The 27,168-nt window shown below is 34.1% G+C and overlaps 1 protein-coding gene across 8 annotated transcripts in view; it reads left to right on the top strand.

Moving 5' to 3' along the window:
* Positions 1–27,168, top strand: part of EPHA5 (EPH receptor A5) — a 343,436-nt gene that overhangs the window by 299,384 nt on the left and 16,884 nt on the right. For all 8 annotated transcript variants that reach the window (XM_064367513.1, XM_021666284.2, XM_064367510.1 and 5 more), the window contains 3 exons: positions 11,579–11,640; positions 12,940–13,149; positions 16,601–16,750. In XM_064367513.1, the coding sequence (XP_064223583.1) occupies positions 11,579–11,640; positions 12,940–13,149; positions 16,601–16,750 (422 nt within the window). The remainder of the gene's footprint in view (positions 1–11,578; positions 11,641–12,939; positions 13,150–16,600; positions 16,751–27,168) is intronic.

Raw genomic sequence — 27,168 nt, 5'->3', positions numbered from 1 at the left:
TCTGAAATTTACACCCTCATGTTCACTACTTTTTCAAGTCCTTTGAAACCTTATTTAAAGTCTACCAACTCTGTGAAACAATCCCTTACCACTTTGCCCTGAAGTAATTTCTTCTTTGAACACTGTGCCTGCGTGATAATTTTTGTAAGTCTATAACATTTCTTCATTTTGTATAAAAGTCTTATTCAAACCTTCCACTAAATTTTGTCTCTTTTGTTTATATTTTTCAGCTTTCTAGCTAAAAAAAGTATGTTTCTTGAAGACAAAAATCATATACTAAATATTAATGGAAACATTTTTTTTTTAATTTTGCATAAATTCTTATATATATATATAATTGCACTTTAGGTACTGAGGTACATGTAAAGAACATGCAGGATTGTTGCATAGGTACATACATGACAATGTGGTTTGCTGCCTCCATCCCCCTGTCACCTATATCTGGCATTTCTCCCCATGTTATCCCTCCCCAACCTCCCTACTCCCCACTGTCCCTCCCCTAGTCCCCCCTAACAGACCCCAGTGTGTGATGCTCCCCTCCCTGTGTCCATATGTTCTCATTGTTCAACACCCACCTATGAGTGAGAACATGCAGTGTTTGATTTTCTGTTCTTGTGTCAGTTTTCTGAGAATGATGGTTTCCAGACTCATCCATGTCCCTATAAAGGACACAAACTCATCATTTTTTATGGTTGCATAGTATTTCATGGTGCATATGTGCCACATTTTCCTTGTCCAATCTATCATAAATAGGCATTTGAGTTGGTTCCAGGTCTTTGCTATTGTAAACAGTGCCGAAATGAACATACGTATGCATGTGTCTTTATAATAGAACGACTTATAATCCTTTGGATATATACCGAGTAATGGGATTTCTAGGTCAAATGGAATTTCCGTTTCTAGGTCCTTAAGGAATGGCCATACTGTCTTCCACAATGGCTAAACTAATTTACACTCCCACCAACAGTGTAAAAGTGTTTCTATTTCTCTGCATCCTCTCCAGCATCTGTTGTCTCCAGATTTTTAAATGATCGCCATTCTAACTGGCATGAGATGGTATCTCAATGTGATTTTGATTTGCATTTCTCTACTGACCAGTGATGATGAGCATTTTTTCATATATTTGTTGGCCTCATATATGTCTTCTTTTGAAAAGTATCTGTTCATGTCCTTTGCCCACTTTTGAATGGGTTTGTTTGTTTTCTTCTTGTAAATCTGTTTTAGTTCTTTGTAGATTCTGGATATTAGCCCTTTGTCAGATGGGTAGATTGTAAAAATTTTTTTGCATTCTGTTGGTTGCCAGTTCACTCTAATGATTGTTTCTTTTGCTGTGTAGAAGCTCTGGAGATTAACTAGATCCGATTTGTCTATTTTGGCTTTTGTTACCTATGCTTTTGGTAAAGACCTTTGATTTATTACAAAACTTGTTTATTTGAACGGTCCTAACTGAGATTAAATTAAGACAACCTCTTAGGCTAATACAAACAAATTTCTCATATATTGTATATGCATTTTTTAGAAACTAGTGTCAATATCAACAAATGATCATATCTAGATTCTGTGAATTCTAGTCTAAAAACTGTTACTGTGGTTAGAAAGGCAGTTTTAAATTTCTAATTTCCTTGTTTTTTTGTTTTTGTTTTGTTTTTGTTTTTTTGAGTTGGAGTCTTGCTCTGTTGCCTAGGCTGGAGTGCAATGGCGTCATCTCCGCTCATTGCAAACTCCTCTTCCCAGGTTCGAGCAATTTGCCTGCCTCAGCCTCCCAAGTAACTGTGATTACAGGCATCTGCCACCACACCTGGCTAATTTTTGTATTTTTAGTAGAGATAGGGTTTCACCATATTGGCCAGGCTGGTCTCTTTTCCAGGCTGTTCTCAAACTCCTGACCTCATGATCCACCTGCCTCACCCTCCCAATGTGTTGGGGTTACAGGCGTGAGCCACTGCACCAGGATCATTAAATTTCTAATTTCTTAATCAAATATTCTGCCTGATGATGCTACTCACCATAAGGCTACACATATATGTAAAGCAAAATGTAAATACTTACAATGTTTATTTGCTTTTACTTTTTATTCTATATGAATTGGAGCTATATTTCCCCTTTATAAATTTAGCTCTTGATGTTCAACTTAGGAAGCCTTCAACTTGTTTTTGATTTACCATGTTGCAACTCACTCTATTTGTATCCTTAATTTCATGCTCTCTGATCTGATGCTAATTTATTCAGCAATTATTCTCAACCTGCAGCACACAGATAATGAGACATAAATGCAACTAAATCTCGTGATTTTTCTGATTGAAGCTGAGGTGGGGAGTCTGAAGTGGCACTCCTATGGGTGGTGTCATCCTGAGCCTTCATCTTTCCACTATCACGTGCCAGAAGTTTGAATCCCCATTCAAATTCCTTCTGTGATTTATTGTGAAACAGGAAACATCATAAATAGACACATACATTCTAAAGAGCTTTTATGACAAATGACGTAAAAAAACCCCACAGGTCTTGGCTTAATTGACTCATTTGAAATGCAAGGCACTTCAATGTAATAGACACAGTGCCAGCTTTTACTATTTAATGAGATTCGGGAAAAAGATAAAAAGGAAAAAAATGATAGTTTTTTTCATTGTTGCATCCTTAGTTCCTGACGGTTTCATCCCCCATCAGTGGAAAATTATCATCCAAACTAACTAAAGGAACATCTATTGAGTATTAGGATTAGTCATAGTTTTATTTCTTAATCTAGAATCATGTATGAATAAGCTTAGTTCTGTAAAATTAATGAATTTAAACAAAGCATTAGAGAACCAATAGAGGAATCTCTGTCCTTCTCTTTATTTCTATAACTGCAGAGATAGAACATCCAATTACACTGATTACTTAAACTGCCAGTTTTGACTTATTATGTAAATTTATAATTCTCTTTCAAATATATTACTTTTTTCTGTCTAGTGAGATTATTTTCTTGATACAGATTCTTATTATATATTAACTAACATTTTTTCAACAGTCTTCCACTACTCTTCCCATTTTGTCACTTTTCCACTTTAGTCCACTCCATACACATTGCCCTCAAATCACTGCTTTCCTGTCATGCTCCATCAGCAGTCAAGCAAACAACCCAAGTGATGCATAGACTTTCATACTTAACCTGATACACATTTCCATATTCCACTATTTTCTTTCTGGAAAACTCTTCCTTATTCTTGTCCTGCCCCCTTGAGATACTTCACCCAGCTCTAAAATGTCCTCTTTCCTCTCTGCTTGACCTTCACGTTTAATTCAAATGTGACCTCTATGAGATCAGCGTCATTTATCTTCATTTTTCCTTCAATCCTGAGTGTCTGCCTGGCATAAAGTAGACCTTCAGTTACATTGAATAGCTGAGTAAAGAAAAGCTTCCCGGTTCTACATTAGTGTACAAGCTTCAAAATACAAACTTCAAAGGGCAAGCGTTTTTGTTTTGCTCACTTGTGTATTGCTAGATCCAAGCCCAGCAAGTGTAGCACTTTATATATGTTCTGAATGAATGAATTCTCAGCCAGAAGTCATTGTCTAAATATCAGTGGCATTTCTGTATACTCTGTCATGCTATATGTTATTTCATAATTATATCTTCACATGTTTTATCACTCTTCTTATGCAATAAGCTTCTTGAAACTGGCATAGGTTTATAACCCTCTTTGTGTCTAGCAAAGGGCCAGACACATTAGGTAATTTAAAAAATGAAGGAAATTAAAATATTGAATGAATAAATTGAAGCTTTGTAAACATCTTAAGCTAGTTAAAATGATATAATTTATATTTTAAATTTGAAAACGTTATTCTATAAAACTATAGGCTTTTAAGAAAAAAATTAAAATTAATAGGAAGGTAATTGCTTGAAAATAAGATCTTGCATATACCACTATTAATTATTCACATTGTATTAAGAATTTATAAGCTTAGTTTCTTTACATGTTATCTCTTTTAATCTGCACAGTAAGTCTGTGCTATAGACATTAGTATTTGTTTTCATTTTACAGAAGGGATAAATTAACATTAAAAAGATACCTTATTCAATATCATAAAACTAGCATGGGAAAAATGCTAGATTTTAAAACAGCTCTCTCTGACTCCAAAATCCAAACTCCCAAATAGTAGATATAACCAACATCATATTTAATCATTCTCCACATGCTTGACCGGAAACATTCCTTTATTCAAAAAATAGTAGTTGATCACCTAATCTATGCCTATTCTTATTAATCATTGGGGCTACAGCAGAGATTAAACCGACTGAGTTTCTGCCTTTATAGAATTTACCTTTTTAGGTGATGGAGACAGAAATTAAATGAACAAATAACTTAAGATAATAATGTTAAATGGAGAAAATCAAGCTGAGTAAGGAGATTAGGGGTTGCTTCTGTTGAGAGTGAATGGTTTCTATTTCACTTAGATAAGGCTTGAACAAATTAAAGGTTTGAGCCTTACAGACATTTGGCGGCAGTCTGTTACAGGAAGAGGGAGTAGCAATGCTCTAATGGAGCTTGCCTGGAATGTTCAACAAACAGCAAGAAGCCCATTGTTGCTACAGTGCAATGATTGAGAGGAGTCTTCAGTAAAGATTTAAATTAAAGATGTAGTAGGAGAACCTATAATGTAAAGACTCTTTGGTCCCTGCAAAGACCAGCTCTTAATCTGAACTTTGAAGACTTAGAGCTAAGATGGAACAGAATTTGATTTACACGTTAACAGGACCAGAAAGGCTGTTGGGTTAAGAAGAGATGGTCGGACCCAGTGTTGAAGCAGGGAGGCATCTAAGCTACTTGACATTGTTCACAAATCATATTGATTAGGTCAGGGTAATGACCTAACATCGTAGAGGGTAATGATTGGATTTCGTAGATATTTTGAAGGCAATTGCAGTAAACCTTCTGAATTGGATGTGAAGTATGAGAAAAAGAGAGGAGTCAATGATAACTATAAATCATTTGTTCTGAGTACCTCAAAGAAAAGAGTTTCATTATGGGAAATTTTGAGAGGAACAAGATTATGCTTGGTAATCAGTAGTTCAGTTGTGAACATCTTAAATTTGAGATGCCTGTTAGCATACAATTACAGATGTTGTGCATCAAGTTGGATTTACCTTTAGTCCTAAGAAGTAAAAAGAAAAGTGTTCAAGTATGAGTAAACTTGAATTTTATGTCTTCTATTTCATAAGAAGAAATAAAATTATACGAACCAGTTACAAACAATGATACACATAAACAACTTTAAAACTGAAGTAGAAATGGAAGCAATCTCATTAATTTGTTTTTCTTTGTTAAGGCAGATACAGGTGTTTTATATATATATATATATATATACACACACACACTAAAAATGAGAGATTTACAAGTGTTTTCTCTGAAAGAATCTAAATCTCAATCATCTATAAAAATAGGTTCATAGAGTTTTACTGAGTTGCAGATTGTTAGTAAATAAAACTATGTTTTAAAGTTTTTTTATTATTAATAAATCAAAGTGGTCAGATTTGATCATTTTTAGATTCTTCATCTCTTCTGAAAATTCTATAATTTCTGACACCATAATTAACTACTGTATTAACCACCTTCACTAATGTAAGAACAATTCTAGTTTGTTTTCAATTTGAGAAATGAACATCTATTGAGAAAGTTTATATCAATGTAAATAATCTGAAATAAAGAGGACATTTCGGAAAGCTTGGAATTTCTACCCATAGAGACATTTTGTATTTCCATGCCCCTGTCTCAGGTGAGGTATACAAGATTTTGATTTTATCTTATTTCCCAAATCTGAAATTATTTAACTTTACGAAGGACTTGTCCCAACATGTTAGCCAGCAAACAAGAACCATAATAAAATTGAAATATGTGAGTACATTTCTAAGTTCTAACTGTCTCATAGTTTTTTATTTTTGTTGTTTTCTCTTTTCCCCTTTTAATAAGCACTCCTACTACAAGAACAAGATCCTATTTTCTGGTTGACCATTAGCCATTAAAAACTGATTCACCATATTTGTGTTATCCCAAGTTTCTGTTGGGGTAAGAATAAAAGAAATATCAAACGGCTGCAAACATAAGTATACTAAATAGAAAACAATGCAAATAAGATGGCTTACTGAAATAGTACTATAGGTCTATAAGTATAAGCAGAAGTTTACTTTTAATCATTTATAAGTCTTAAAAAATATGTCTTAGAGAAACCCAGTGACAATTATTTTCCAGTGAATTATGAGGCTTCTAAATGAAATGCTCCCTGATAGCGCTAAGTGGTATCATGTGTTTATTGATGAGCTAATGGTTTCAAAAAGGCAGATGGTATGAATGCAAAGAAAATAATAAACCTTCATTTAGCTGCAAGTCTTGCGATGTGGCCTAGTTTAGTGTTTCACAAAATTTAACGTGTCTCTGGGGATACTGCTAAATTGCAGAATCTGTTTCAATAGATCTGATTGGGGACTGGGATTTTACATTTCTAGTAAGTTCCCAGATCATGTCTGTGCTGCTTGTCAGAGACCATACTCTGAGAAACAAGGACTAGATCAACATTCCCTAAATTTGCTTCACCTAACTTTGAGATGTCTTATGGCAAAGAATTGTATTACCCGGAAGGGCACATTCTCTTCTCTTTTGGAGATTTGTAGTGGACATTAGTGCCAAAAAAGTCGCATAATAAATTTTAAAAACCTCATTTCTGGCAGGGTACAGTGGCTCACACCTGTAATCCCAGGACTTTGGGAGGCCAACGTGGGTGGATCATGAGGTCAGGAGTTCGAGACCAGCCTGGACAACATGGTGAAACCCCATCTCTACTAAAATAACAAAGATTAGCCAGGGATGGCGACATACGCCTGTAATAGGTACTTCGGAGGCTGAGGCAGGAGAATCACTTAACTCAGGAAGCAGAAGTTGCAGTGAGCTGAGATCGCACCATTGCACTCCAGCCTGGGTGACAGAGTAAGACTTTGTCTGAAAAACAAAAACAAAAACGAAAACCACCTCATTTTTTTGTCATTGTAGAAAAAATATACACACACACGTTGAGATATATACCCTTAATTTTTTTTCAAGTGTACAATACAGTATTGTTAGCCCCAAACACACTATTGTACAGCAGATCTCTAGAACTTTTTCATCTTGCATCCTGTAACTTTATACTCATTGAACAGCAACCCCCCCCAACCACTTCGCTGTCCCCATAGCTCCTGGAAACTACCTTTCTACTTTTTGCTTCTGTGGGTTTAACTAGTTTAAGTACCTCTTATGAATATAATCCAAGATTTTTCACGATAGACTGCTTGGATCATATATGGGTAATGAGCATATATAAAAATATTTATTGACAGAAGGTGAATTCCCGAACTAGATCTGCCATCAATGGTTGAATAATTAGTTGTGACACATTTGTGATTCCCAAGTTTGTATTAACATACAGAAAATGAATATATGTGAGTATTTAAAATGAAATTAAAGTAAATATTTTGAATTTATGGGCATCACAGTATGAAAGAAAGGAAAATAGCCTTAATATTCAGATAGACATAAATTTGATTCTCAACTTAACTCCTTATATAATTTTCTCTAGACAACTCGAGTAATATATTGAACCTTTCTGAGCCTTACTTGCCTTCTCTGAAAAAGTTTATTATGATATCACAGTTACAGAATTGTAATATCAATTAATAATAGTGCCTTATACAGAGTAGATGCTCAATAAATTTGAGCTATTTTATGGTTATCAATAATAAAGGTAAATTTCTCAAATAATGTATTTCTGTCACTTCATGAACTCTCCCTGGTCTGGACCTTCAGTAAATAATATAAAGTAATATAAAACTCTCTTCTGTGATTAAAATCATGTTTTGACATGCTTTATGAGCTCTTTTTATATGGAATTTTGATAACATGCTTTCAAAATATTGGCAGATCTACTTTTTGTATTTCAAGCTGGATAATGGAAAATGATTTATACAGTTTTATTGAATTTACAAGGGTTAGAGTAAGCCATGTTAATTATTGCTATGTCATTTTTGCAGGCTAGCAGGAACTGAGACAAAACATAAGCCAAACTAAATGTAATTAGCATTAAAATGACTCAAGCATGAAAAATAATCGAATGGGTCCTGAAGTGTCCTATTCTTGTCAACAAAAGAAGATCACACTTGTTTGCAAACATTCATTTTAATTGCTTTCCCCCATCATGTAAAATATGAGAGGTGCTTTAGGTCCTTATCATCTTTCTCAAATAATGTTTTTGTTTTTCACATCGCAACCTACACTGTCATAAATAACTTATCTGACTTTTAAAATCAGGTGACTCTAAGCTGAAAAATCTTACAGGATGAATGTCAGGTGCCCATCTTCCTTTTTTTCCCCAAATATATATTATTCAGTTTTAATAAGTTGTCTGATCAGTGCATTCTCTTTAGAATATAAATTCTGTCTTCTAAGTTCAATGAATTTGGGGTTGAATTTAAGGTACAGATTTTCCCAAGAAAAAAATAATTGTTATATGAGAATTCCATCCAAATCTGACTCACTGGACTTTGGATGAGCAGCAGTAATATTTACTACTGACCCATAAATCTAGGAAGAAAGCCAAAATATGAAAAAGTAGGCAGAAAAATAAAATTCTAGGCAAAGAAAGAGGAAAGAAACTGAAAGCGCTATAAGCAGAAATACAGTAAAAGCCCTGCAAACATAAAGGACATGGGGTAAAGGAGATAACGATAACATAGATTAGTGGAGCACAAGGTGTCTGTTCATGTGATATGAGCTTAGACGTACCAAGCAGGAAAAGCTGAGACTATATTCTCCAGATGTCTGCTGGAGTTCAGTTCTTTCAATTCATTATAATTTGACAACCCTCTCAATAGATATTTTAAATGAGGGGAGAGATCAGTCAGAGTCCAAGTAAAAAAGTCACACAGGAGCATTTCTGGAATTATAAGTTGATTCCAGAAAATCTAGGCCTCCTTTTAGTTAGATTAGGGCTGATCTTCATCAGGTACATACCTTTTTGGCTCTATTCGTTGTAAATTGATTGAAATCTTTATATACTCTTGGTAAAGAGCTGACACTGGAGTTTCCCATGTGTCCCCTTTATGTGCATAGCCATTTCTTTGCTGAGTACTTTCAAATTCCTGAAATTAGGCAAATGATGGGATAATGCTTAATATCACGGGATGATCCAGGATACTTTGGCATTATCACTGGTATAAATTCTGACATATAGGTGCCTGTGCCCAAACACTGGGGCTATCTCTCCTGGGAGAGGTATATTAGTTTTGTACTCTGGAAAGAAAAGGACTTCAGATGGATATGAAATAGGCTCTGAGATGTGAGAATGGGACAAAAAGGACCCAAATCAGAATTGTGTCTATTTTAGAGTTTGCCTGAGGTTCTTTAAAAAGAGTCTGACAAGATAATTAAAGTTTAAGTTGCAAGCATTGTCTATTCAAGATGGTAGATTAAAATCATAATAAGGATAAAAAATTTAATATCATTTTTTCCTGTTGTGTTCTCAGAACCATTTACAAATACAATCTAAATAATTATTTATCTAGTAAGAAATTTCATTTCTATCTAGTTTTAAAGTCAGTATTTGCCACCTCATCTCCTGTGACTATGATTTCAAAAAAGAAAAATCAGAGCTCTGACCATATTTGAACTTGATGGGCTGCTTCTTGACAATATGGATAGACATGTGCTTCTTCTCTTCCTGGAACTCTGGACACCTTTTATTACACCAGTGACCCCTTCACTCTTCAATGTGCAAATTAAATTACATCCAAAATGCACAATCTCTGCATATGTGATCTCTCACCTAACATGGACAGGTACAAACCTGTGTCAAATAAATTATTTGAGACAAACTTTTTTACAACTTTCATAAACTTTAGAGGATAAGGAAATGTATCTGCCTTTGCAATACATTTGTCACGTTCTATTTAAAGAAATATTGTCTCTAAAGTATTTTATAAGAAGATAATTAAGTGAGAATTAGACTGACTTGTCTTACCTTATTATAAACAGTGAGTTTTAAGTGATCTGGGAATGAAAAACTCTTTTTTCTTCCCATTTATTTCTTTTTCATATGTAATAGTCAAAAGTTCTATATCTATATTTGCACTTCTGGATAATGTGATATGCATAAATATGCAAGCTGTCATTCTATGTCCTGAGTCAATCAATTATCCAGTAAAATACAGGCACTTTTCTGAAGAATGTCATTAAATTAATTATAATGCATTTCACAATTTTATAGTCTTTGTTTCTCTTTATAAAATAAAAGGTTAATTAATTGACATATATGGTAATTTTATTGTCATAGGTATCCTTTTTCTTAACTCAAAATACTTTAAATTAACACTTAAGTTTTAAGTCATGTGTTTCTATTAAAGAGCAATGGGGCGTGTCTTAAATACAGTGAAAATATGGAATGATAAAACTAACAACTATGTTCTAGATATTCTCTTGTACAGCAAGAATTTTTTATCTCGCTGTTTTCATCTTACAAAATGTCACAATTTTATAAGGATTAAGATGATCCGTCCTCTTAGTCAACTTACATCTAGCAAGGAAGCCAACACACAGATACAAAGTTGATAAAATTTATTTTTAAAATGTTAAATCCTTGAATAGCAAATGCTGAGCAATAAGCACTATTTTTAGTGCCTTGGATAACCGTGTGACTTGGTGGACAAAAAGACTATGAGGTAGATGCCATTGCTATCCTCATTTTACAGATGAGAAAACTGAGGCACAGAGATAAGAATTGACTTGCCCAGGATCACATAGTTGTGAGTGATTGTTCTGGGATGAAAATCCAAGAAGTATGGCTCCAGAGTTTGTCCACCTAACGTCTAGGCTGCATGTCAATGTCAGATATGGAAGGAGGAGAACTCTTTTCATCATAAATAATGGTTGCTAAGGAAAGCTTTCACATAGCAATGAGAACAGAGTTTTAAAAAATAAAAAATGTGATTAACAGAGACTGTAAGTGTGTGGCAGAGAGAGGAAAGGCAGGTAGTCATAAGGAAAGGAGTTACAGAAACATAGAGGTAAAGATAGGAAAAACACAGTGTACATTCAAGGCATCATAAACAGGGAAGTAAGATAGGATGGGAGTTTTTATTTGGAATTGTGAGAATGAGAAAGATGAATATGTTCCTAGTGTGTTGCTGAATATTATTGGATATGTTATATTATTACTTCTATTAAAATAGAATTTATCCTAAAACTCATAAAATTATCCTTAAACACATTTTCTACATAAATTATGATATTGGCAAGTGTGTGTGTGTGTGTGTGTGTGTGTGTGTATCTTAAATATCAATCTGTTGTTCACCTTGTGACACATTTTTCTTACTTTTTCTTACTGACTCACCCATGATAGTAAGATATCATTATATCAGGAATTTGCTTCTTACTCAAAGAGGACATTTTTAAATGAATATATATACACATTATATATATGTAGTTTGGACACTAATAAAAACTTCTGGGTAAGCTTTTCCCAGATAAGAATGCAAAATCGAAGAGCAGCAGGTTATACCACTCTGTTTTCTTTTCAGGTAAACCAGTGATGATAGTGACAGAGTATATGGAGAATGGCTCTTTAGATACATTTCTAAAGGTAGGATTTCAGAATAATTTAGTTATTCAAGGTGTTATTTATATATTGGCTGTGATGTTGAAGTTGAAATTGGGCCACTTTAAAGCTTGAGTTTTTAATAGAATAGAAATTTATAGAGTCACAGTAATTATACCCCAAAGCGAATATTGGTTTGAAAATTATCTTTTTCAGAAAACTCACACAAATCCTAATTATATGCCCCTAAATTTTTATGTAAGTATGCGTTAATTTGCAAAAACATGTGTAAATAGCCCAGGCAAGTCATTAATGAAGGTGTCAAGTTGGAGTGTAAGTGTTCCTAATCCATCTGAGGACCAGTCCCTACTTGTACCAGCAGAGGTCACGTGGTAATCGACAGTAGCTGATATTAGATCACCAAGATTTCAGGCTAAGATCTTTTAAGATATTTTTATGTGCAAATCTCTAAATTTTAAATGTTGGCAACCCACTTTATTAGTAAATAGCTTGTGTTAGACCACAGAACGTATTTGCAGGCCTGATTAAGCATATAGGCTGGCAATTTGTAACTTTACTATAGTTCTCATTACCATTGGCAGGAAAACGTGACAGCACTGTGGCATTGATAACAATTCTAAGAGGAGCCTATGCAATGAATCTGATAGTGGTCCACTGAAAATCAAATTTTCCTTCCAATCACCAGATTCTGCCAAATTATCTTACCAAATTTTTTAACCACACCTTTAAGTTCTCCAGTCTCTTAGAGTCACATCATTCCTTTATTTTAAAGTAGCCATCCGTTGAGCTTTATGAGTTTGTGTAACTGCAATAAGTTCAGTGCCCTTGACAAAGATGACAAACTTCCAAAAATTGCTAACATTTTCCTGGTCGTTGCTCAGTCACCCATCTCCCAATTGCTGTTGCAGAAACTCCTTTATCGCTTCTGGCCGTTTCTTCTTTACCTTAATATGTCTATCCAGCTAGCTTATTTTAAATCACCTCAAAATAGTAGAGTGTTGACCCAAGGCAGGTAATAGGTTGGAGTGTGAATAAACCCTGTGATGACTGAGAATAAAGGAGTTACAGTGCAGAAAAAGGCAACTACGTGAGATTTTTCACCAGAGTTTTCAAAACCTTTATTTGCTGTGACCAAGCAGAGGAAAGATAAACTTTACCAAGTTAACCATATACTTTCTAACATTTCCCATTCTCCTTCAGATAGAAACTGCATATGAATTTTAGTGATTGATGGTATAAATTTGGGGCATTGAATACAGACCACTCATATTTTCCCCCAGTGATTGGTGTTGCTAGACTAATATTTCTACATTGCCTTTATAGAAAAACGATGGGCAGTTCACTGTGATTCAGCTTGTTGGCATGCTGAGAGGCATAGCTGCAGGAATGAAGTACCTTTCTGACATGGGCTATGTGCATAGAGACCTTGCTGCTAGAAACATCTTAATCAACAGTAACCTTGTGTGCAAAGTGTCTGACTTTGGACTTTCCCGGGTACTGGAAGACGATCCTGAGGCAGCCTACACCACAAGGGTAAGATCTAACAGAGTGCATTTCTGAAACACTAGACCAGAGGCATTTAATTTTTAAAGATTCTAAAAGAAATAGCTAAAAGGGCATTCCTGCAACAAAGTCAAAACGAGAGAGAGTGAGGGAGAGAAAGAGAGAAAATCAAAACTAAGAAAATTCTTCCTTTTATGTACCAGCAAATTTAAATATTAACTTTAGAATATCTGAGTCTCAATAATTCATTTTTCCTGAAGATACTAAAAATAAAAAATCTTACTTCAGAATGGATACAGATTGCAAAATTTAAAAGAAAAGAGCTAAATACAGAATCTCCTAAAGATTGTATGTATATATACACACATATATGAATATGTAAACATATATAATATTACCAATAGTTTCAACTCTCTGCATTATACTGTCCTCACTTGTAAAGTAAATACAGAAATATCTAGCTCCTACCTTTTAAAGATTTACATTGTGGGAAAAAAGAGCTATTCTATCAAAAAGTTTTGATTTCCTGGAGGTGTTGTAATGCCTAATTAAAAACTTAAGTCCTCACTATGGAAAATTGATCACTAACTCATATTGTCATATTTCACATAAGTTAACACTCTTTTATGACAATGTAATTGCTTGCTGAATTCATATGTTATATAATTGACATCTATTTCTGTGAAAAACTGTGGATATTGCTACAACTGAATCTTATGGGTGATTTCTAATAGAGAGATGATATTGAGTTTGAATTCCTCATGATAAACAATATCTGCTTAATTCTAAATATGTTCAATGTCAGTAAATTAGATATCCTCGATGTCTAAAACCCTTGTGAACATAGAGATTTGTCATTGTTTCCTTTTCCCTATGCAATTTGATATCTTTCATTCTCAAAATAATATATACATATATCTATATCTATATCTATATCTATATATATGCTCTCTTATTTATTTGAACTTTCAAAAATTTCATCCACTGGTAGTCTAACAATAACTTTTTTTTCAGATTATAAGGGTTTTTAAAAATATTTTTGCTTTGTGATTCATGGGGATTTGTACTATGCTGAAGAGCAAAAGTATCTTATCAAAGCAAACGAAGACTTCCAATGGTCAGCTTAATCAATAAAGTAATTGGGGGTTATCTTTCCTCTTCTAGATGTAACTATCATAGTAATTATTTGCATTACATGAAAGCTCGATTAAGAATTATCTTGAGAATAGAGTTACACTTAATAAACTTGGCCTGAGCAAGACTGAAGTTATAAAAAAAAAATCCATTGCCAGTGTGACTGGTTGGTGTCTTAGTTAAGTGCAAAAAGTAGATTTTTCAAGATTTGTGTTAGTGTGTTATGCTACAGGGTGAAGTGAGACAGAGAACCTGAAACTCTCAAGGCTTAGTGCTCTGAAATGGGGTATAGTGGCAGCCTGTGGAAAATCTGTATATGGAGAGATGAGAAGATAAGAAACTTCAGATTTATTGAAGACACAAAGGATGATCAGAGGACCTGGAGAAAAATTATGGGCTAAAGTTTAATATAATCAACAAATGACAATTCTAAAAGGAATATTAAGACATTATAGAATATCTATGCATAGCTAGGAATCATATCTTGTCTATGAATATTTAATGAATGAGAATAAGTTTCAGGTAAGTCTTCAAATGGTGTTACCACATATCTAAAGAGCAAATAATTCAAATCTAACTTCAATTCCCAAAATTATTTTTAGTATGACCCTGAAGTGTTATTTCCTTATATATCTTGAAACTTTGGTTCATGAACAGCAATTTAAGTCCATTTTTTCCCTTGCTATGTAAATTAAATCTTTCCTTTCCTGCAAAATGGGAAGGCATATGTTAGGCTTTTCACAAGAAAATACTGAAAATTTTCACCTCTTTCTCTCTCAATATATATTTGATGGCAGACAAAATATTTGGTTATCTGGGTTTGACTGCTTTTAAAAGTTAAGAGAAAAATAATTTTACCCTAAAAGAGGCATGATATAAAAGTGCTTATTTTATGAACTAAGGGAAAGTCTACCAAATCAATTTTCATGCCATTAAAAAAAAACCCAGACTTGATAATGTGGTAGGATTTTCCCCCAATCCAATTTCAATAATTTTTAATTTGGTTGAGTCAAACAAGATACCCTCCTCTTAAACAGTTGAACCAACCAAAAACAAAAACAAAAATATGACAACAGAGGAAAAGAGAAAAGCAAGTCTAAAAGAAATACCAGGCACAGTGAAGGGAATATCACACACTGGGGCCTGGGGGATTGGGGGCTAGGAGAGAAATAGCAGGAGGTGGGGGGATTGAGGAGGGATAGATAGCATTAGGCAAAATACCTATATGTAGATGATGGGGCAATGGATGCAGCAAACCACTACCATGGCATGTGTATACCTATGTGACAAACCTGCATGATATGCACATGTACCCCAGAATTTAAAGTACAATAAATAAATAATAATACAACATCAAGGGAATGTATAACTTTGTTTTAATATATCCAATGTTAGACCAGGTGCAGTAGCTCACGCCTTTAATCCCAGCACTTTGGGAGGCTAAGGTGGGTGGATTGCTTGAGTCGGGGGTTTGAGACCAGCATGGCCAACATGGAGAAAACCCATCTCTACTAAAAATACAAAAATTAGCCAGGCATGATAGTGCACATCTGTAGTCCCAGCTACTCGGGAGGCTGAGGGACAAGAATTTCATGAACCTGGGAGGGAGGCAGAGGTTGCAGTGAGTGGAGATTGTGCCACTGCACTCCAGCCTAGGTGACAGAACAAGACTCTGCCTCAAAATACAATAAAATAAGATAAAACAAAATGATATATATACAATATATATACATATATGTGTGGATATATATAATTATATATATTTATATATAAATATACATATTAAATTATATATGTGTGTATATATATATAAAATTATATATATTTTTCCCTCCCATTATATATATGCATATATATATATGTGTGTGTGTATGTATATATATATCTCCAATGTTAATGCTTGTCTTATTAACTGCTAAACAGCTCAGGGTCACATTCATCAACCTATGATTTCCACTTAAAATTTCTGTATTAAAGAAAGGAAGCACCCAGGGAATTTGAGTCCTTTACTCTCTCTTCGAAAGTCATGAGAGTAAACCTTATTGGTTTGCTTGACTGTCTGCTTTCCCTTACTTAGAGCTACCATACTGAGGACTGTAATTGAGATGTGGATTCTGTACCTACTTCAGTAGTCACACAGAATTTAAACTAGAAACCTTCCAGACAGCCAATTAGTAGTTAGTCTACAACTGCTTATGGGCTGAGAGATGTGAAAAGAGACTGTGTGCTGTCAAACAGATTCACTTAAGAATGCTACATCTCTGTCTAGATCTTTTCAGTGAGGCAACAATGTCCCTAGATACGTTTGAAGTATGTAGGTTGTTTTTAAAATCTTTTTCAATTTTAGGGAGGAAAAATTCCAATCAGATGGACTGCCCCAGAAGCAATAGCTTTCCGGAAGTTTACCTCTGCCAGTGATGTCTGGAGTTATGGGATAGTAATGTGGGAAGTTGTGTCTTATGGAGAGAGACCCTACTGGGAGATGACCAATCAAGATGTGAGTATGGAATTACTCTTTCTCAACTTGACAATGAAATGCTTTGTTTTCTGAGTCAAGACACTTACGATGTTTTTCATTTCTGAAAGTGACAGTTGCTTAAAAAAATGAAATACTTTGCTTACCTTCTGATATGTTTTGCGTTGTTGGAATATCCTTTCTGCAGAAGCTCAAAATGAGTTAGTACAAAGGAAAGTAAGTTACAGTTTATAAAATCTCAGTCCCTTGCCAGACAGTTTTAGCTGTACTATAGTGATGTTTCACTCAATTCATGTCAGTATCATTTTCAAAGATAAAGAAAGAGCCATCAAAGAATGAATACTGACAGGCAAGTTTTTATGATTTGCATTTGATAAAGGCATCTAATACTCCAAACCAAAAGGATGAATGATATTGATTTAATAGTGGATGCTCTTAGAGGATAAAAAGGAGTAGTCTATGTTTCTTTAAATTAAAAAATGTATGTAGAGTTGTATTGTTTATATAATTTGTGAGGAAAAAAAAACAGATTTTCCCTACAATGAAAAATAATTCATGCTTAAAATAATAGAATCCTAAAATTAAAAGAATCATGAAAGAATCTTCATTCAAGTTCACAACGTTTATTATGTGATGCCTGACACATGGCTCTTTAATCTTTCCCTTTGTAATTTTCCATCATTACTATTCAATACAGCCCTTTCTATTTTGGATCATATGGAAATTTTATATCTTTCCTTTGAGAAACAACAATTATAAAAGCAGCTAAAATTTATGGAGCCCTTACCATGTAACATACACTGTCTTAAGTGCTTTATCAACTAATATTTCATTACTTCTTTGTAAAACTAGTATATTGAACAGTTTTAATTTAATAATGTGCTTATTTGAAACACGTTTTTCCCTCCCATTATTTCTGTCATTCATGCTCTATAGAATCTCCCTCTCTCATGCCTTCAGGGTTAATTAGACAGATACTATATCGCTTTCCAGCTGAATTTTGTTGAAACAACAACAATGCCAGTAATTAACACTCACTTTCCAATCTAAAAATTCTAGTCCAATCTCAAAGTGAATTCCATATTTATTTCAAGGTGTTTTCCACAACTTCAGGCCTAGCCTAACCGTAGGTACCTACAGTGTGAAACAAGTATGGTCAGATATTTGCTCCTCCTCCTCTGCCAAAGTCTCTATCAGGATTCTTCAGGATTTGTCTGGGTAGACAGGTAGAAAAGAAGGGGCATGATTGCTATCATAATATGAGGCTATTGATGCCTGCTGTGGGACAAATTGCCCAGGCATTAGTTCTCAAGTGAGTTATCTGTCTGAACTCTTCCAAAGACCCTTGATGAAGTCCTTTTCTCTGCAAGGCCCCTAGAGGAGGAGGATATATTCTGACTTTCCATAATTCCTTTCACTTGCTGTCTGTTCCTTACCTCACAGTCTTCTACAGTTTCAGCTCTGTGTCCACTTTACTGGAGAGAAACACATTCTTATTGGATGCATTAGCAGTGCCTTCTCTTTGCAGATATCTATTGCAGGCTGTTGCAGCCAGCCTTCTTCAATTTTCTCTAGAAGAAAAGCCAGGGTCACACATCAGCTTTCCCAAGAATGACTTCGTAATATTCTTCTTTGATTGCAACAGCAAATAGGAGTTCTGGATTCCTGCTTCTTAGCAAGCACACAGGATGATAATGAGTCTCCCCTTCTTGTAATCACCTAAAATTACTACAGTTGGTTTTCTTTGTGCCCTGCTTACTTGACTTGGAGAGGGGAGCTCTGACTGGCATTTCCAATTCGGGAAAATAGTATATATTATCTTCAGCTTTATGATTTTAGGGGCAGGACCATGGCAAAAGTATCATTCAATTCTGGTAACATATATTTATACTTAACAACCTTTTGTCAGAGGGATGCTATTATTATAAATGTTTTACAATTAAGAAACTGAAGTTTAGAGAAGTTAAATGACTTTCTTAACATCACAGAAATAATAAAATTATACCAGAAATTTCAATCCGATTCTCCAAAATTTTTGTATCAGAGCAACACACTGTCTCCAACTGTATCAGTCTCCTACCTCCCTTTCATTTCCAACCAATAATCCTACATCAGCTTTCTAATTTAATATAAAATATAAAATGTTCAATCCAATATATGATTACTCTAGATTGATCTTGATCTTAGTCTAGACTAAGACCAGACCTATTTACTACTTTCTATTCTTCAGATAAATGCAAAATAACATGTCCTGCAGAGCACTGCATGGTTTTATTTCTAACTTATCTGAAAGCTCATTTCAATGCCATTCTTCCCTTTAATTTTTGTGAAAGTATTTTAATCCATTCTGGCAGTGAGCCTTGATATACTGGCTTCAACCATGTGTCTACTTCACTCAAGGGAAACATTTGTCCCTTATTTGCCTGGTTAACTTCTACTCACACTTGAGATATTTTGAATTCTGATCCTGTCACTCAGAATTATTAGTCTTTCCCAGCTGTGCAGCATATCATCCATGTGATCAGGAATTATGCCCAATACAGTTGTATCTGTCACAGACAAAATTATACACTGGTGCTAGGTGAATGTTCATAACTGTGTTTATCTTGACCAGGCTTTCTTATCTTCCTGGGGGTCAGTGGGTCAGTATGCCTTGGCTCTCCTCCACAAGTCTCTTACTTTCCTCCTGAGACCAGCAGCTTGCCCAAACATGATCTCATTTGCAAAATGGCTGAAGGGCAAGTAGGAACCCAATTACGTCTCAGTCTGCAACATGTTTGTTAAAATCTCATTGGCCAATCCCATAATCAAAGTGTTGAGTCAATGACAATGCTCTTTGTGGGGGCACTATAAAGCTGCATAGATAAGTGAATAAAAGTTCATTTATCTAATGCTTAATCACTTTTTTATAGTATCATCAACTTTTACTCTCATAGTGCTTTCATTGTGATTTTCATTATTCTTTTTTACTTTTTTTTCCCTAATTTCAGCCATTTGAGTGTCTTGATATTCTTCCAGATAACTTTATTTTGAACTATTTAGAAAAACACAAGAAATTGCTTATTTAACATTTCAGGAAGTTTTAAGGAAGAAAAAACTAATATTTTGTCTTCTACTTTGTTTTCTAAGAATCTAAATGAGGTTTACAGAAAACGATCTTATAATTAAAGATCATTCTAAAATATCTTTCTATGATACAATGTCCAACGCAGGCATTGTTACTTTCTCAGCTAGTTCATCATTGGCATTTTAGTTTTAAGATACAGCACTAAATTTTCTATGCCCTAATTTCTGTCCAAATTTTATATCCAAGAAACATGACAAATCAACTGTATATAATGATCATGATCACTAAATATTTCTTTGGAGAAAAATTCTCAGAAAACAAAGTAGAAGTACTGATTTGGCAATTTCAAATGATATATTCCATAATCTCTACATTCCAGATGATATCTGATTCTTAAAGGGCTTTGCCACCATGAAAATGTTACATTACTGAGATATGCAGGATAATCTAAATCTCACAGAGGAGACCTTCTTCTGTGTCAGGAGGGCAAAATGCAGCAGGAGATTTCTTTTGATTTGGGATTGCCTCTTCCATCACAAAGAAAACCTGTAACAACAATAATAAAAATAAACTAGAACGACTAAGGTGAATTTAGGTAAATACCAGACCATGAACTCTGATTCAAGCTCAGAAGCAAAGATACTAACATGTAGTCAGTAGAAGCCCATTTATTGATAGTAAACACTTTAAATGTCAACATTTTTCAGAAGCTAAAATAAAAACTAAAAATTTCATTTTGTTTCATTTTTATTTTTAGTGACAAGGTCTTTCTCTTATATTTATTGCAGAATATATGACTGTATAGATTCTACTAAGTACATAGATTCCAAAATATTTTAAAAGCTAATTTAAGTAACCTTTTTAAATCTTCTTGTATTAGAAGTATTTTTGTCCTTTTTGGTTTTAGGCAATCAGGTTATGTGCTTTCTTTTTCTGGCCAGTTTTAATCCAGTAATTTTATTACTACTTCTGTTGGCCCAGATCTTACTTGTAAAGCAGAAAGACTGTTTGACTCCAGAAAATGTCAACTAGCTTTGTAATGGGTGTGCCTCTCTTCCTCTATTCTTTGTTTCATTTCTGATGTGCAAGATATACATATATCTGCAGTATAAGTGATATATATATATATATATATCTGTAGTATAAATTTTATGTGTGTGTGTGTGTGTATATATATATATATAGTTACATCTTTTTGTGCTAAAACAGTCAGCATGTTGTAATTAACTAAAGAAGGGATATGAGCAATTTAGTTCTCATGCAAATACTGCAAATACTAAAATTTGACAGTAAGCAAATTACTCAACTCCTTAGCCTCAGCACAATCGGAAATGAGGGTCTTGGACCCAAGAATATTCATCTTTTAAGGATAATGCTGCCCTCAGATGTAAGTAATTATTTTAGGAACTATTATCCTCATGAAAATTCTTACAGTTTTGAAAAAGTGGCACATAAAATATTATCAGTACTTCAGCTCAAAATTTCTGTACCTTGCTGTTTAACAACAACAAAACAAAAATCTTGGACTTAAAACCATTCATCTTGGATTCTACAATTCTTGGTCAGTTTCAGTGATTAGAAAGGGAATAGACTTCAGTAGAAGATTTCCAAGAGCTCTTTAATCTCTGGAAGTCTACTGATCTAAGATTGATATGCTAAGAAAAATACATACTTAATATATCTTCAATAGCTATTGAAAACAGGAAAGAAATCTTGGAATAAAACTGATGTATCTGAAACTATTTCTATGTCATCTGAAGTTACTTCCAGAAATATATTCATAAACTCTAGTCATTTGTAGGCAGCTTCATATCTACTATTAGCAGCTCTTATATGTGAAATTTCAAGTAAATGCCTAGCAACATAGGTACTCAAGCCCTAGATAGAAATTAATTCATGGAAATACATAGCTGATGCTTGAATTGTCCCTATAATTTTTCTAATCTTCCTGCTGCTCAGTTTCCAAGCCTACATTTTCACATCTCCTGTGATGAAGAATGCACTATCTTCCAAAATAGCTCATTCTAATTATGGGGAAAGATATATATGGCATAATACATAATAATTTATATAAATATATATATGTAAATATATATTAATTTATGGTGCAAATAAATATGATTCTATAGGGTGACATTCACATATATTTATTTATGGTGCAAATAAATATAATTCTATAGGGTAACATTCAAACCTCTCCAAAATTATTTTCTTTGATATGTGTTGAGGGGTGGTGATGATAATTTCTAATTACAATGGTGTGACTGGGCACCAAGTTGGAAAGACCATAGATTTGCATGACGAAAAATACTTAATTTGTGAATCCTGCCACCCTCACTTCTTAGCTGTTAAAGACCGGCGATTTCTTTTTTTTTTTTTTTCTTTTTTTTTCTTTTTTGAGACAGAGTCTCACTCTGTCGCCCAGGCTGGAGTGCACTGGCATGATCTCGGCTCACTGCAACCTCTGCCACCTGAGTTCAAGCAATTCTGCCTCAGCCTCCCAAGTAGCTGGAACTACAGGCACGTGCCACGACACCTGGCTAATTTTTCATATTTTTAGTAGAGATGGTGTTTTCCTGTGTTAGCCAGGATGGTCTCAATCTCCTGACCTCACGATCGGCCCGCCTCGGCCTCCCAAAGTGCTAGGATTACAGGCATGAACCACTACACCTGGCCAAAGCTGGGCAATTTCTTAAACCTTCTAATTATCTGGAACCTGGTTTCATCTGTGAAATGTGTATAATAATTTTTATCTTGTAGATTTGTAATAAGGATGAATTTAGATAATACACGAACAGTCTGTATGGGTATGACATAATCCATAGGCTAATCTAGGCCCTCCAAGAAGCCTATGTCAACAGGAAAGAATTAGATATTAAGGAAAATGTTCCTAAGAAAAATCAAGGAGGGATGAAGGGAAGTTGGGAGAGATGTCAGACTGTTACAAAGATATGTCTCCAGGTACAGTAGAGATGGAAGGAAGGAAGGATGATCGTGTGCAATCTACTTAGGAGAAATGCCGTATAAAAGAGTCTTATTATCCCTGCCATGCTCCATAATTGCCTGCAAACTTACTTTATGCAGGTGCTCATGTGATGAAGGGTTTTAGAGCACAGCAGCTATGGTTGTTGGCCAATTACTATCTCTGCAGGTGAAGAGCTGAGAGACAAATTTTTGTGGTTATCATGCTTTATCCTCTTACCATGAGAGACCTATTTCACACAGGTTCAGAGAGCAGCTGTTTCATGGTTCTGTTGCCACTTCCTCCTAAGAAAGAATTCAGAGAGGCAGGTTACTAGATGAACTGCAGCCTATAGCTATAGTTGACCTTAGGATCTCACTTGGTCCTTATCCTCCCCCTCCTCCACTATCCACTCTGAATTCCCCTCACTATGATCTTGGCCAGTTGTGGTGGCTTAACTGGTGGTCCGATCTAATTACTCATTCTTGGGTGTTTCACACATATTTCTCTTTGAACCAACTGTAAGTCCAACTGCTTCCTGCCACTCAGTATCATTTATCCTTGCCATCGTAGTGACTTCTCTTCTGCTGATCTATTTGCATGAGTAATTTGTAACTGTTAGTTCAATGGAAACTTGCTGTGTTTTCTGGCAAGAGTCACTGGGAATGGAGCATAACATGGAAGTCTCTGACAATACATATGCTGCAAAGTGAACAGTGGCACCCATCCTTTCAGAATCTTGACTTCATATTGGTGCTTCAGCTGTGCCTTTAAAATACCATTCTGGTGTTCTGTGATTCTTGTTGTTTCTGGATGATGACCTGTGTGTGCTGGTGTGCCCCAACCAGCTTCTACCAGCTAGCATATTTTTAGAACATTTCTACTTGGACGAGACCATGTTAGTAGCTTACAACTGGTATGGAGGGATATTTACACCACATCACTATACAAATATTGCAAATCTGTTCTACTTCAGGCAGAGTGAGTTGTTACAAACTATCAGCACTTCATGAAGTACAAGTGTTCCTGGAATAACATCATTTTGTTCAACATCACTTTGTTATAATGTTGATAAGGAAAACAAATATATCAACTCACAGCCAGGGCCACTGTTTATGTGGAGTATGTAGGTTCTCCCCATGTCTGTGTGTGTTTCCTTCCATATATAAAGATATGTCCTTTAGGTGAACTGGTGTGTCTACATGGCCCCAGTCCAAGTGAGTATGGGTGTGAATGTGAGTGTGTCCTGCAATGGGATGGTGTCCTGGTCAAGGCTGGTTCCCACATTGTTCCCTGAGCTGCTGGGATAGGTGCCAGCCACTTGCAGCCCTAAACTGGAATAAGAAATAAGTAATTATCTTACTTCTTTTTGTCATTTTTTTCTTATATGTATGTATAGGTCACATTTATTTCAATGTTTAATATTAGAGTCATTTTAGGTCTTTTTCAGAAATTTGGTTATGTTTTTGTGACCAGAAATATGCCCTAGGAACTTAACTCTTGTTTATATCAACTAGCTTATAGTAAAACTGGTTTTATTATACTTTGTTTCACTGAAAGTCACAGTTTTCAGAATATATCCATGATATTAAGTGAGGACTTAACTATTTGTGATACTTACATACATTCTTTATTGCAAAAAGCAAACTTTATTTGGGTGATATACTATGTGGGATTCTGTGTTTGTGAGTAAAGCCTTTCAAAACTCCTATACAAATCTAATAGTAATGAGAAAGTCCATCAAGATTATAACCAACTGGTTATACATTATAAGTCGTATGGGAGAATGAACACCTAAATTGCACTCGGTCAATTTTGGTAGATTTCCAACATTTTACAACCTATCAGAGTACTAATGCCATTTATTTATCCCTGAACTATGAAAAACAATCGTTAAAACTGAAAAAAAATGAAACTTCTAAATATAAAATCTGAACTTATAATTTCAAATCTGTTTTTAAAATAAATACTAACAATTAATTTAGAATTAAATTCAGCGATCTAATTACCTGGACCGAGTTCTTAAGCTGATGTAGAGACAGAGCATTATATTTCTAAATATAAATTTACCTGATAATAAGACTTATTAAGAAAGAAATTCTAGAAACAACTACACTGGTCAGATAACTTATTAAGGTGTTTAAACATCTGTATTGTGCTTAGTGGAGGAAGAATTATTTAAAAAAACAGGTGCTAAAGAAAAAAATATAATTACTGGGTAGGAGCTTTGGAGAAAGGGCAAATTATGAAATAAATCACGTTTTGAGTAAATAAGAATTACTATTCTCACTGCATAGCAAATATATTACATGACAAGCTATTTATATTAAGATGTTTCATTTTGGTACATATATGCTATTAAAGGAAATAAAAACTGGCCCTATCAGCAATGGGAAATCTTATAATCAGCAAATAAATAAATTTCTGTCAATCTATGTGTGCAAATGATAATTTTTAAAAATATTCCTTTATTTGATCATCAGTGAGAATAAATATTATCTTAAAATTTGTTTAGCATTTCTATTTCTTTCTTAAATTTTTAGCTGTTATGTTTCTCATTTATCTGTTGTTTTATTTTATTTCTCAATATGTATAAGTTTTAATAATCTATGTTACTCATATGTTATAATCGTTGAAAACATTGTGTCCTGTAGTTTGCCTTATAAGTACTTATATTGTTTTTGAGGTAAATTAACTAAGGTAGTAGGCTGCTCTTAGGCCTTTTGCTTGAAGTTACTCAATTTATCTGACCATTTAATTTCAGAGTCCTTGAGTACTTTTTATTTCTCTGACTCTACTTAACTATTGGTATTTCTCAGAACCTTTATTATATGCTTTGCCAGGGTTGGGGATTTAACTACATCAACTTCAAGCTGTGGCCAAGTGCTGATGACCCTTATCTTTATATTATCAGTCCAGATATTTCTTATGCTCTAGCCAGATTCCTGCAAGTTGCCATCTGGGTGTTCCCTACTCACTTCAAATAAAATAAGTCCCAAATTATATCTGACAACATCTTCTACCCTCAGAAATGTTCTTACCTAAAGTTAACAAAAATTACCATCCAATGTTAGGCTTGAATTTGCTTGGTTTCAATTACTTTCCTCTCCTCTCTACTCCTATGTCTCTTAAATCTACCATTTAACCTTTTTTCTATTTGCCACTGCATTGGGTCAGGTGCCATTTTCTTTATCGTAAGGAGAATGTTTTCTTGCCAATGCTTAAAACTTGTCTCTGAAAAAAATAAGTTTATGGAAGTAGAAGGGTAGAATGTAGATATCCAAGGCCAGGAAGGGGAAGGGAGTGGGAGGAGGAGGGGATGCTTGTTAAAGAATATGAAATTACAGCTAGGTAGAAGGAATGAGTTCTTGTGTTCTGCAGCACTGTGAAGTGAATATGGTATGCAGCAATTTCTTGTATATGTTCAAAAAGCTAAAAGAGAGGATTTTGAATGTTCACAACACAGATAATAAATGTTTGAGGTAATGGGTATGCTTATTGCACTGATTTGATCATTATATATTTTATACATGTCTTGAAATATCATTCTGCACTCCATAAATATATGCAATTATTATGTGTCAATAAAAAATAAAAGAAAAAAATTAAAATTATCTTTGTAAAGTTTCTATTCCAGTCATTTTTTCCAACTTATCAAATCCATTCTGAATTCGTTGTGAGAAAATGAAATTAAGGTTAATTGTTGAAGAAATATTCATAATAAGATATTAAGAAATATGTTCATTAATATTTGTTTTAGTACCACTCAAATATTTGAATTTTAATAATGGAATAAAACCTGTATTGCTGTGTTTGGTAGCATAAACAAATTTCTTCTTAAGTTAGATATTTTGATGGGGGCAGCAACATTACAAATGTTCTTGATAAAATGACCTCACAATTAGGCTGTTACTTGTATATATGGTTACATTTAAAATCAAGGATATTTATAATTCTTGTGCTACTAGACAGTCATTCCAGATTCCTGACAGAAATCAGCAGATGATAATAAACAGTCAGACCATGACATTATTAAATGATACATGAGACAGTTATGCTAATTTAGCCTTTGACTTATCCATCATTTACCATCCAAAATTCTCTTTTAAAGTAAAATTGCAGTTCTATTACTTTAAAAATGTGGCTGTGCACATATTTTTTCATTAAAAAGACATCAACTTTTCAGAAAAATCGCTAGAAAATTTCATCTTTATTTGATTCTGGAGTGGAAGCATAAATAAAACATGAACTGTATATTTTTATGTCAATTAATTTTACAAATCACCCTTCACCAAGATTTTAAGAAAAAATGATTACCATTTATTTTGTTTATAATAAGTGAAGAAATCCTATCTTTTATATTAAGATAGTATATTTATTTTATGTTGTTGTATTTTGCAGCAAATGGAA

Source organism: Aotus nancymaae, unplaced genomic scaffold, assembly GCF_030222135.1.
Source record: "Aotus nancymaae isolate 86718 unplaced genomic scaffold, 86718_ANA_hifiasm-v0.15.2.pri h1tg000006l, whole genome shotgun sequence".
In the NCBI taxonomy this organism is placed as follows: Eukaryota; Metazoa; Chordata; class Mammalia; order Primates; family Aotidae; genus Aotus; species Aotus nancymaae.
Note: the sequence above shows the minus strand (reverse complement) of the source record. Positions and strands in the feature narration are given on the sequence as shown.